The 12,095-nt window shown below is 45.4% G+C and overlaps 4 protein-coding genes across 4 annotated transcripts, besides 3 other annotated features; 1 reads left to right on the top strand and 3 right to left on the bottom strand.

Annotated features, from left to right (window-relative positions):
• Nucleotides 1–5,275: part of a sequence feature (contig 1.45 1..83158(-1)) that runs on past the window's edge.
• Nucleotides 1,657–2,931, bottom strand: ANIA_02635 (uncharacterized protein; the record flags this gene model as incomplete). The annotated part of the gene is made up of 3 exons (XM_655147.1): nt 1,657–1,767; nt 2,020–2,200; nt 2,558–2,931. 3 exons carry the CDS (start codon nt 2,929–2,931, stop codon nt 1,657–1,659), a joined length of 666 nt encoding a protein of 221 aa, XP_660239.1.
• Nucleotides 5,276–9,379: a sequence feature (contig 1.235 1..4104(1)).
• Nucleotides 5,712–6,467, top strand: ANIA_09532 (uncharacterized protein; the record flags this gene model as incomplete). Its single annotated transcript, XM_863821.1, has 5 exons — nt 5,712–5,728; nt 5,830–5,887; nt 6,010–6,128; nt 6,184–6,270; nt 6,434–6,467. 5 exons carry the CDS (start codon nt 5,712–5,714, stop codon nt 6,465–6,467), a joined length of 315 nt encoding a protein of 104 aa, XP_868914.1.
• Nucleotides 6,720–7,724, bottom strand: ANIA_09531 (uncharacterized protein; the record flags this gene model as incomplete). The annotated part of the gene is made up of 1 exon (XM_863820.1): nt 6,720–7,724. The coding sequence occupies one exon, from the start codon at nt 7,722–7,724 to the stop codon at nt 6,720–6,722; it is 1,005 nt and encodes a 334-aa protein (XP_868913.1).
• Nucleotides 9,380–12,095: part of a sequence feature (contig 1.46 1010..103482(-1)) that runs on past the window's edge.
• ANIA_02636 (F-box protein) lies at nt 10,007–11,966 on the bottom strand (the record flags this gene model as incomplete). Its single annotated transcript, XM_655148.2, has 3 exons — nt 10,007–10,947; nt 11,000–11,750; nt 11,899–11,966. 3 exons carry the CDS (start codon nt 11,964–11,966, stop codon nt 10,114–10,116), a joined length of 1,653 nt encoding a protein of 550 aa, XP_660240.1. The 3' UTR covers nt 10,007–10,113.

Genomic DNA, 12,095 nt, shown 5'->3' with positions numbered 1-12,095 from the left:
CATAGAACCTTATTTTGACTTCAGCTGCAGCAATTGAAGTGCTCTCTTGAAGTTATCAGCTTTTATTGCCTTTATTAAACCATCTGCCACCATTTCTGAGGTAGGGATATAGATTGGCTTGATATCTCCATGCTTGATAAAGTCCTAGATGGCATGATATTGTACACAGATATGCTTGCTGTGTAGATGATTAACTGGGTTGGATAATAGCATTAAAGTACCTTGGTTGTCAATTCCTAGTTGGGTTGGCTGCTTAGGATGCTTTGATATAGCTGCTAGAAAGTATCTGATCCAGATAGCCTGCTTTGCTGCCTCTGCAGCTGCAATATATTCTGCTTTAGTTGTTGACATAGCAGTAATAGGCTGCTTCCGGCTACACCAACTAAGTGGTCTATTAGCCAGCATAAAGACGTACGCACTGGTTGATCTCTGCTTTATGGCATTCCTATATGATAAATCTGAATATCCTATCAGGGTCTTGGTATCTGCACTCCCCTTTGCGCTGTAGGTTATTCTATATATGATAGTGCCTTTGATATAGCAAAGGAGATGTCTTGAAGCTCTGAGATAGACCTCTTGGGGATCTACAAGATATTGGCTTAGTCAGTTCACAGAGAACTGGATATCTGGCCTAGTTCTGCCAGCTAGGTAGGTAAGCTGTCTAATAATCTTCCTAAACTTGTCATGCTGGTCTTGAGGTAGCTTCCTAGATAATTAATCATCCAGATTGGTACTAGGATCGAGCGGTGTGTCTTGAGATGTTAATTTAGTTATTCCAAACTCTTCTAGGATAGATTAGGCATAGAGCTCCTGGTCCAGTCAGATAGAGTTCTTTATCTGTATAATCTGGATCCCTAATACCTTTTATACCAGCCCTAGGTCCTTTATAGGATGGAAGCTCTTCAGCTGATCTTTGGTAGACTCAATATCCTTATTATCTTTGCCAAAAATCAAGATATTGTCCACATAAAGAGCTATAATAACTCCTTAGTTATTAATGAAAACTCCAGGGTCTGCAGTGCTCTGTTGAAACCTAATTGATATAACAAACTTCTTGACCTTCTGGTTCTAAAGGTATGTGGATTGTTGAAGTCCGTACAAGGATTGTAGGATCTCACATACATTATTTGGATCATGGGATTTAGGATCAACTCCCTCCGGGATCTCTATAAAGATCTGCTTATCAATTTTCGATCCAACATAGGTATTTATAGCGTCAAGGAGGTGAGCTTTGAGGCCATGGACTGTTGCTAAGGCAAATAGGATCCTAAGGCTCTCTAGCCGGATAACTGGAGCAAATATATCCTCAAAGTCCAATCCTTTGTATTGGGAAAAGCCTCCGGCAACTAGCCTTGCCTTAAACCGGTCAACTCGGCCATCAGCTCTATATTTGATATCAAAAACCTATTTTATTAATACTACTAGTTAATCTTTAGGTCTTCTGATATATCTCCAGGTGCTGAATTAGATCAGGTTATTCAGCTTAAGCTTAATTGCTTCCTTCCACTTGGCTCTGTATATAGGGTTATTTATTGCCTCCTGGTAGGTCTTTGGAATGGAGATCTGCCTATAGATCTTATTAGCCTTGGCTTTGAAAGTATTATAATCAGCAAGATGGAGCTCTAGTGCTACAGCTAGATTAGCCACTTTATTAATTCACTGCTGCTCAACAGATAGGTGCAGAGAAGGATCTTTTAGTACCTCCCTCTCTTCTCTGTGTCTCTGGGCTCGTGGCTTTTGCCCATATATAGCCTCTGTCTGCTTAGACTTGATTACTGCTTATATTAGCTTTTAATTTCAGCTTGGTCTTCCAGAGGGTTCTATCAGGATAGGGATTGGTAATGGTGATAATAATTGCTCTGAAGCTGTTCTCAAAGGGTTAGATATAGTCTCTCCCAGGCTTGGTGTTCTATGTGTTGGGATAGCCACCTCTAGCCTCTGATTGGTCAATCCAGAATTCTGACTGCTTTGGCTAGTAATATTGCTGTCTTTGGCTTCAGCTTTATTCTCAATACTAACATTATTCTTGATATTACCAGTATTATCTTCAGCATTATCTCCAGCATCATCTTCAGCACCTCCAGCGCCTCCAATGCCTCCAGTACCTGCAGTATCTATACTGTCATCTCTATCTCCTGTATTATTAGCTCCTAGAGCCTCTATAATGCCTCCCCTAGTTCCTGAGCTTGCTTCAGGAACTCTAAATATCCTTTAAAATACAGGTTCTTCCCCAAGATCTTGAACTCCTGGTTCTTTGCTAATAAAGCCTTGCTTATTTTCCAGGAACATAGGATTTGTAACTTGATAGATCTTATAATCTTGCTTGGCCATGATCATATAATAATTCTGCCTTGACTTATATCCTATAAATATGCCTTCAATAGCTCTTGGCTCCAGCTTGTTATTTGTCTTCTTATAAAACCAGACTCTTGAGAAAGGAACTCAGAACCTTGATATATCAGGGGGATGTCCCATCCACATTTTAAAAGGGGTTTTCTTGGTGCCTCGCACCCTGACTGCTCGATTTCAGAGATAATTGGCCATTCTGATTGCGTACGGCCAGTACTCCTTTGGAACATCTGCATCAATAAGGATCGCCCTGGTCATCTCTAAGAGATATTGATTCAGCCTTTCTGCCATGCTGTTCTGCTGAGGTGTATCAGGCTCAGTAAACTCGATCTGGATGCCTTTTTTCAAGGCCCATGGCTCCAGAGCCTTGAATTCTCTTGCATTATCAGTCCGGATAATAAGCAACTTGACACCTTTCTCGCGCTCGGCTAGAGCCAGCCATTGCTCTAGAGTGGCTTTCACTGTGGCAGCCTCTCGATCCTTTGTCAGATATATCCACGAAAATCGCGTACAGTCATCTGTCAGGGAGAGATAGTATCTCTCTAGAGTTTTTGCTTTGCTGTATGGACCCCAAAAATCCATATAAACTCTCTTCAAGGGTCTTGATGCCCTTGGTACTTTGGCATGACTCTGTCTCTTAATACTCTTTGCCTGTATATATGTCTCACAGGTCTTCAGCTGCTCAATTACCTCTTTACCAGGTAAGAGCCCTAATTTCTTTGTCATCTGTCTGAATCTGGCCTTTCCTGGATGACCTAGATATTGATAAAGCAACTCCCAATCAATCTGCTTTACAAGTCTTGTATATTTATTATTTTCAGGCTTCCCAACCCCTTTGGCCAATGCATTCCGGCTTTTTACCTATCCTAGATAACTTGTACGGCCGATATTATATCCTCTTGCTAGGATCTTTCCTCTCCTCTTAAAGAATCAGTACTTCTTCTTCACATGCTCATTCCAGATACCCATATCTTGCAATGATTGGGTTAATAGGAGAGTCTGTATCATCCTGGGTATGTACAATGTATTCCAGATCCTAGCCACTTTTCCACTGCTTAATAGGATCCTCATTGTTCCTCTGCCGGCAATTTTAATAGATTTACCAGCTGTTCCCAAGCTGCCTCTATATCTCTGATCCAGAGACTTAAATAAATTAATCTTACTACTGCAGGTACTTGTTGCTCTACTATCAATAATAAGATTATTGCTCCCCTTTAACCTGTATACTTTCTCATTTTCTTCAAGCAAATATTCAAATCAATTACTGATATACTCTCTCAATTTGACTTGGTAGGCATTCTCAGCCGCTCAGTGGGCTGTTTGTTTATATACTTGATATGTACTATGTCTGGTAGAACCTCTGCTGCTAGCGCTTGAATCACTATCTGTGTCTATATCTATTTCGTTATTTGCCGTACAGGCTTTTCCTTTCTGGCGGCTGGTATGTCCTCTTCGGCTCTTATCTCTGCCATTTCTATGCAATCTGGCCTTGCCATAGCCCTTCTAGTGACTCCTTCCCTGAGGGTCCTCCTGGGAAATACTTTGCTCTCAGTCCTTCAGAGCTCTGCAATCTCTTGCAAAGTAGCCTTGCTTGCCACAATTAAAGCATTTTCTCTGCTCTGCCTAATTAGCTAATTTACTAACTCCCTCTGCAGGTCTCTCTGCTTAAATTGACATTTCTTTCTCTTCTAATCAAGATAATATAACTGCCTGCTTAGTCTCTCCAATAGACCTAAGGCCATCTGTATATACCTCATATTCAGGCGGCAGTCTATATAGAAATAATACTATCAGTACATCCTAATCCAGGTATTCCTTTTCCTATATATCTTTAACTTCTTTATATAGTCTTTCAAGGTCCTGAATAGCTTCATTGATCTTTATCTTAGGATCTATCTTCTATGTAAATAGCTGTATTAGGAGGTTAACCTTCCTTCTGGGGTTCATAGCCTTGTATTTCTCTATAAGGTAGATCTAGATATTTCTACTAATCTCAAGGTTCTTCACTGCAGTTGCATCCTCTTCTGAGATATAGGCTATTAGATATATAACAGCAAGTAGATTATAGTCTATATAATCCTTATCTTGCATTGCTTGACAGAGAAGCTCAGTTTTCTCTTCAAGTCTTATCTTCCTGGTATTTTCAACCACTTTCCAGCATTTCTAAAGCCTCAATAGGCCTTTAATCTTCTTCTTCCATAGTCATACATTCGACGCGTCCAGTATATCATATTTGACACCCACTGGCTTGATTCGGTCACCCTTATCAAGGGGAGGAAGTCTTTCTGAATTCCTTGATATCCTGGATGTCGATTCTTCTATACCTAGTATCCCAGATACTGGTTCTCCTTGTAGCTGCCAATCAGGGTCCTCAGCTGCCAATTCTGCTTGCAGCTGCTCGCTAGGATCTATCTCAATGCAACTAGCGCTTCGGATTCTCTCGTCCGGCTCAGTTCTCTCGACTGTCTCGTCCGTCTCGGCCGTCTCGTATACAGTTGCCTTGGTCGTCTCAGTTGGCTCTATCTCGACCGTCTCACTCGCCCCTGGCGCCGTCTTGGTCTGATCAATTGTCTCTACCAGTTCATCAAATGCCCTGGGTATGCTCCGATTTGGTCCTGCTAGGTCTTCAGTATTTTCTCAGCTTGATATATATCTCCCAGTCCATGGGTCTTGTTCTTGTCTTCGAGCTGGTGGCATCCGTCGTGTTCGGTTCTAGGTTCGAGGTTCGATAGCTCGATCAGGGATAGATAGGCAGGTTGTACGGGCCTGGCCACCTTCACAAGATCGAGGATCAATACGTCACGTACAGTTTCAATCTCCTGCTGGATTGGGCAAAGCGATTAGGCTTCACACAATCCCCCGAGGTGCTAGGCCTGCTGGTTAGGCTAGACGTAGCAGCCTGGGCTCATAACCAATATTGTAGAATATGCTCAGAGGAGAAAGGGCAGGAGGAAACTGCATCAACTATACCAACATGGCCTACTAAGGATTGGATGCCATATGACGATTGACACCTATCTTGTTGACGATAGATTCCTTCATTTCTTCCCTTGTGTGTATTCCTCTCTTCCCCACTATATATATACAGAGGGTAGGAACCTTCTAGAAACAGGCGATGTCCGGTCAATCTACCAGAGATCACGTGGCCTCATATTTCCGTATCAGAAAACATTGTCGCTGATATTGAAACCTACCCATTCGCTGCTGTCACTCGGGAGCGTGCTAATAACGATACATTGATCCAGCTACTTAAGATAGTTTTAAGATAGGGATTTTAGTGGAAATACGACTCTACCTACTGCTGACCAGCAAGGGAGGCTATTTGGAGTCTGGACAAGACTAATTGGCCAAGAGCACTTGAAATGGTCGAGTCCGGGATGTAGGTGCTCTCTCGAAGCAAGAAAGAGGGAGCTTGTTTAGCTGGGATTCAGGACCGGCTTGAGCCAAGAAGCAAAATATTGCTTCTAATTGACCTGTAAGGTCGCTGATTGACGTTTCTGAGGTTGAGAAATCTCAAGAATCCAGGATCAGAGTTATAGTGAGACCTAGCAATGATAATACACTTATTTACCTTATCAAATCTGCACATGCCGCTCGATCTTTTCTAAGAAATATATTGGTAAGCGCATTATTTATAGGGTACTTATATGCTATGAACAGCTTAGAGTTAGGGTCTATGACACCAGATTAACTCAATCGGAATACCGGGACAAAGCTAGGAGTAGTGAGACAGACGTTGTGGTTGGCTCAAGCGGGCTTCCATGGGATGCCTGGCAAAGGTGCGTAAAGGGAGCCACTCCGACGCCTACCGTAAGCACAGTAATTGTGCGGTAGGGCGAGATTGTACTACACCCATCCACAAGGGGGTCCAACTTTGGACCACCATAACCCGTCCAGCATAAGCCCGACGGGTGACTTAAGGTCAGTTCTGGGCCAGAGGGTGTCTACGATATTAGAAACGAGAGAATCCGGCCGCGCTTACTATCCTGCTGTGGTACCCTCGTATGAATTGCCTTGCTTGCTACACCGGAGGTGTCGTACATTGCGTAGATATGTACATTAATTGTTGCTACGGTGGTTGCAGAGGGCAGACAGGAGCAGTGTATGATGTAGTCTAAGTTACGATATCCAGGTTTGGTAAAGGCGTTATAATATAACGTTGTCTTTTGCACTGCTTTGTAGTTTGATGAAACAGCTTGATAGGGTTACAGCCATAGCTAAATGGTTATATCTCCAACATTCAGATGATGAATGTATGATACTGGACCACCCATTTCAAAGCGATGTATATAATATGTGAAGAGAACTGGCAAGAGACGCAAGAAAGAGATCAACAAAGCACAAGTGCATCAATAACATCCCACTGAGCTTCAAATCTTGACCCCCTCCAACTCCTTCTCCCCTGCCAGCGCAAGCTCCCTCCAGTCTCTGGTGTTCAGCCACTCCTCGAAGCTCCTCGTTACCACCGTACTGGTCAAATCTTTCGGCTCAATGTACCCCTCAACCCCACTCATATACCCGAACTCATCGATTGCTAGAGGTGCATCCAACACTTCCATGGGAATCCCAAACCTCTCCCTCATTTCTTCAGCAGATATGGTGATTATCTCCGCTTTTTCTCCTGTGCGTCTAGACCAGACCTCGACAGCCTCAAGCACGGAAAGATAGCTGTCTGTGTCGTAGGCTAAAAGTTTTGTGCCAGGCTCCTCGTTTAAGACGAGCTCTTTGACAAATCGCCCGGTCGAGCTTGGCGCATCGATTATTGGTATCTTCGCCACCGGTCGAACATGTATGATGAACTGGTAGACACCATCTTCAGACAGGGATCTGGGTGTGAAGATTGGATGTGTCGAATAAGCTCCTAGGTAGATAAACGACGATTTCTTCGCCAACTCGATAAGGTCTCGGCTTGTTTCAATATACTCGACAATAGCTGCCTTGGATTCACAATGCAGCGCCTTGCTATATTTTCCACCCGAGGCTTTGCTGAAAGATGGTAACGCGCTGTATACGAATCTTTCCAAACTTGGGACTTTTGAAGCAGCAATTGCAGCGTTCTTCCCCTGCCTTACTTCCTGGGCATATGCTGCGAAACTGTCACGTGCTGGATCGCTTGTGTATGTGGCCCAGAAGTCGGTATTCACAAAGATAGCATGAACACCTTTGAATGCTGTGTCCAAGGAGGACATGTCGTTTAGATCAGCTTGGACAACTTCGCAACCCATTGAGGCAAGCTTTTGGGCAGTGGCTGAGTCCGGGTTACGAGTCAGGGCGCGGACGGCCCAGTTTGGTATACTGAGGAAGGACTCTGCGGTGGAGAAGCCTTGATTCCCCGTCGCACCGATTACGGCGATAGTCTTGGTTTGGCTGGACATCCTTTGCGAATTGCGTGAGATCCAGATTTGTGGTGGAACTTTGGTGGTCGGAAGGGGAATGCAATGTGAATGAATGCAGTACTAAACAGTTGGGGATAAGGATGGACTTCTCCTGCTTGGGGTCACAGCAGCTCTTATAAATTTCTTTCGGGTGGCCTGCATTGAATCTTCCACTATTCAATTTGATATGAAACTATACGAGCCATTGGTCGATGAGCGTAATCGGGCCAGAAGCCGCACGGCTGGCTTACTGGCTTACTGTTTTGATGTGCAGTGATTGGTCAATCCTGCGTAAGCCAGTTGGTAGTACAATGCAAAATACAGCTTTTGTCTTGACTTAGTGCCTAGTATTGACAGTGAACCATCACAATTGGCTCCTATGGTCGATAAATGGTAATTTGTGATACTGAATACGAGCTAGTTTCGCCCCGCAACCAAACCGCCCCCAACAACACCAGAACCGTAAGCCAGCCTCACCCGATTCTTCGCCGCTCCATTATACAGACTCACCAGATTTCATAAGCTTCTTATCGTGATGAACACATCTGCCCCATCATTCAGAGCGCCTAAACCAAAAAGGGTCATCACAGAAGCCCGGAAGATCCAGAATCGGGAGGCGCAACGAGCATACCGTGCGTGCACGCTAGCTTTTAGATACGATTAGTGATCCTCTAGCTAACGCGTGAAGTAGGTCAACGGCAGAGAGACCGTTTGAGAGCACAAAAAGAGGCTTTAAGGAAGCAGGGCAGAAATGGTTGTCTGGAAATTCAGCCGTCGCCGCTTGTGCAGATACCTTCTCCGGCCGGCCATCGAGAGAGTGATCAGGGGTATATGATTGCATCTAGAGAGCTGGATCAGAAAGATTTACCAAATTGGAGTGGGCAAGTCGTATCATCTAGCGGACCTGGTACGGGTACACAGTGTACTCTGACGCCTCCGATACCGTCCGCCCAGAACCTTGTGTTTGGACATGATTCTCTAATCGAGTTTGGAGATGTCAACCCAGGAGAATCGATTCAGAATTATGAGGCCATATTGCCGCCTTCTACTATCACCAACACTGATTATGGCTCAGGCTTTGCAGCTGTGGATGAGCTGGCTGGTACCTCTTCTACAGATCAGTCACCAATTACCTCCAGCACCGAATCAACGACAATATCCACACTTTCCCCGGTTTCAGGGGAACCTTCCTCATCGCCAAACACAATCTGTCTAACAGAAAATCGCACCCACCTTCTTACAGCCTGCATGCACAATGCCTTCTCAATAGGAATAACGATCGACGAATTCTTCACCTACAATTGCATGTCCCTCTGCTCTCCCTTCTACCGACCCGCTACCCCATCCACAGACCCCAGATCGCTACTCGCATCGGTTCTCAGTGTGAATCCATCCATCCCTACCCACCTTCGCCCTACACTCCCTCAGATCCTGATTCCCCATCACCCAATTTTCGATCTAATCCCGCTGCCCTCGTTAAGGACTAGAGCTATTGTGCTCAGTGCCGCCGGAACGAATCTGGTGAATATTTTCGAGCTGAAGAGGGATATTATCGAGGGTGGGCTGGTGTGTTGGGGGGTGGACGATTGTGAACCTAATAAGCAAAGAAAAGGACAAGGCCAGCCGTGGGAGTTGGGAAGCTGGAAGATTGCGCCTTGGTTTAGGGCTAAGTGGAAGCTGTTGCTTTCAGAAACGGGAGGAGATTTGTTTGTTTAATATGGCCGTACAATTCCTCTCTGATGCCAAGAAAATATGACATAGACGTTTGCGTTTTTCATCTCTAAATTATATCAGTTACATACGGGTGGTTCAGACCACACCGGATCTCAAGCTGACCTTTCGATAAAGCTCATTTCTTCCCTTCAGAAGATATCTTTACCAAACCTCCCAGCAATACCGCAAAATGGAATGGGTGCGACAGCGCAGCTAGAGAGTCAAGCAATGAATGGTACAGAGACGAGAAAAGGCATAGCTTAGAAGACAGAACCGGGATCAATAATGGACTTTATTAGTCCCTTAACAGCAATAACTCATTCCGGATCTAAATCTACAAATAATAGCTCTATCTGTATCATGGCATTGTTCTGTGAGCTTGACCCTTTCACCAATCCCAGTGTTTATAGACTTCAATAGGGTTTAGGCGAGTTAATCAGCTTTACAAAGCCTACAGATGATTACCCGGGTTAGAGAGACTTTAAAAGATTGACCTTGCACATAAGTCAAACTGAGACTGAACAGCATAAAGGTCTATAGGCTAAAGTTATAGTAGAACCGAACACTGTAAGGCAAACCCAAATTGGATAGATACATGATGCTAAGTTTCGCTAAGTTTCTGTCTTGGTAGAGTTCGAAAATCTTTGACTGGAATATGTGGCTCTGGGTCATCTGATTACTGCTCATCATATTTCTGGATGCGTCTGATAATCTCCGCAACATCTTCCCAGATCCGCTTACGATTGCGCAGTCCCTTGAGGCAGGCCCAGTTGCGCTTAATAGTCGTATATACCGTGTGCCAGTTGGTATTTGCCTTTGTGAGATTGACCGATTCCGTCTCCAGAATGGGACGAGGAAGTAAATGCTCAACCGTTGTGTCAACCGTGGTAGACTCATTACGCAATACCTTATGGTAGCGTTTTCGGGTCTGGTTGAAAAACTTAACCTCATTTGCGGTCATCGTTGTCCAAGGAGAAGGGGTATGGTCGATTTCAGAATCATCCCAAGCTTCCCATAGCCACGGCATCTCTCCGCGAACGAGACGGTGCCACACACTGTTGGGCAGTTGCGCAAACGCCTTTGACACCACTCGGAGTCTCAGGATATCGGCGGACTCCAAAAAGTCTATTATATGGAGGCGCACATCCAAGGGTAAAGAAGCCAGTCTGTTTGTCTGGAAGAAGGACGCTGAGACCGAAGCCGTTTCATAGCCTGTCGTGTCATTCCGCTCAGCAGCTCGAAGCAACGCTGGTAAGCCAGGCACATAGAGTGGATTGGCAGACAGATACTCTTGCCCTGGCACATGTCGCCAAAACTGCTCCTGCGCCTCGAAGACATCCGCGATACGCGGGAATTCAAAGAACGCTTCATAGCTACACTCAGCATTTCGCCATTTCATCAAACCCGATACATTCACCCTGTTAAATAGTGCCTTTGACTGGCGGGAAAAGGTGTCGAAGCACCACGGGTGAAAAGGCATTGCAAGCTTATTTGAGTCGAAATGTTCAGGCTATTGCAGTTGATTAGCTTGGATGACCGCGCCGTAAGAAAGGGTGACTCACATCAAAATTGACATTATCAGATGCCACCTTTTCAAGCCCCCCTCGCGCAGGCCAGACAGTAGGGTAGCCACAATCACGCGATATCATCCCATCGCAGACTCCCGAAAGGAACCAATCTTCCGTCATCTCCCACGCCTCGTGGAGTCCATCAGGCTGCCAACCACCCAGAGCACAGCTTTTGTGGACGAGGAACTGGGCGGTGCGACATCCCCTCATCTCTGCAAGGGAGATTGCTGCGCCGGAGTATGCGTTTGCTTCGCCACAGGCAGCGCCGGGGAGGTGCTCGAGACCTTCGGGGTCGTAATTATCTGGCAATTCGCCTGATGTTATTGGAACCAGAGTGTCCATCTTAACGGCTGTCGAGTAGGCAAAGGCACCAACTGGTTCGCCTCTTAATTGATGCGGTCGGTCAATAGTCCTCGACAGGAAATCTTCGTACACCTTCCTGTCACTGCACTCTTCATTCTCCTCTTCACTCTCCGAGACACTCATGGCATCGGCAGATTCATACTCTGAGTCGCATTCATACGGATCGTTGCTGAAGTCCATCTCTACCGGCTCGAAGTCTGGATCATGGACCGCATCATCATCTCCTCTTTCTTTCGGATGCCGGAGAGCGAGGGTACAGCTGTTTTTACGGCACTCCTCTAGCACAAGGCATTCAATTGCCGGCTCATCGTCCTGGTCCCCTGTGTAATCCCAGGTGGCTATTTCAGGTTCTCCCGCTGTTCGATATCGAGCGATATTGAAGCTGACGCCGCAAAGATGACAGTATGCCTGTTATTTATCAGATTCATTTTCGCCTTTACTGCCAATGAGAGATTGTACGGTACCTCTGAGTATCCTGTGGCGGCGTTATAAGCCAAACCAGCTAGGCCCTGGTGATCGAGGTAACTTACCCATCTCTTATAATTAACCCTGTTGGAACGACATCAGAAGACTGAAATAGCTTCGCAATGACAGACATGGCGATGTCAGATTTTATGTTTCCTGGACTCGGCTACGTGCCTGGGAATTAGGCTGCTCCAGACCTAAGGCTACACTCCAGGCCCACTTTTTGAGGGGCTATGTTCGCCGACAGCCTATAACATACAGA

Source organism: Aspergillus nidulans, chromosome VI, assembly GCF_000011425.1.
Source record: "Aspergillus nidulans FGSC A4 chromosome VI".
In the NCBI taxonomy this organism is placed as follows: Eukaryota; Fungi; Ascomycota; class Eurotiomycetes; order Eurotiales; family Aspergillaceae; genus Aspergillus; species Aspergillus nidulans.
The sequence above is the reverse complement of the archived record's forward strand: the minus strand, read 5'-3'. Positions and strand labels throughout refer to the sequence as shown.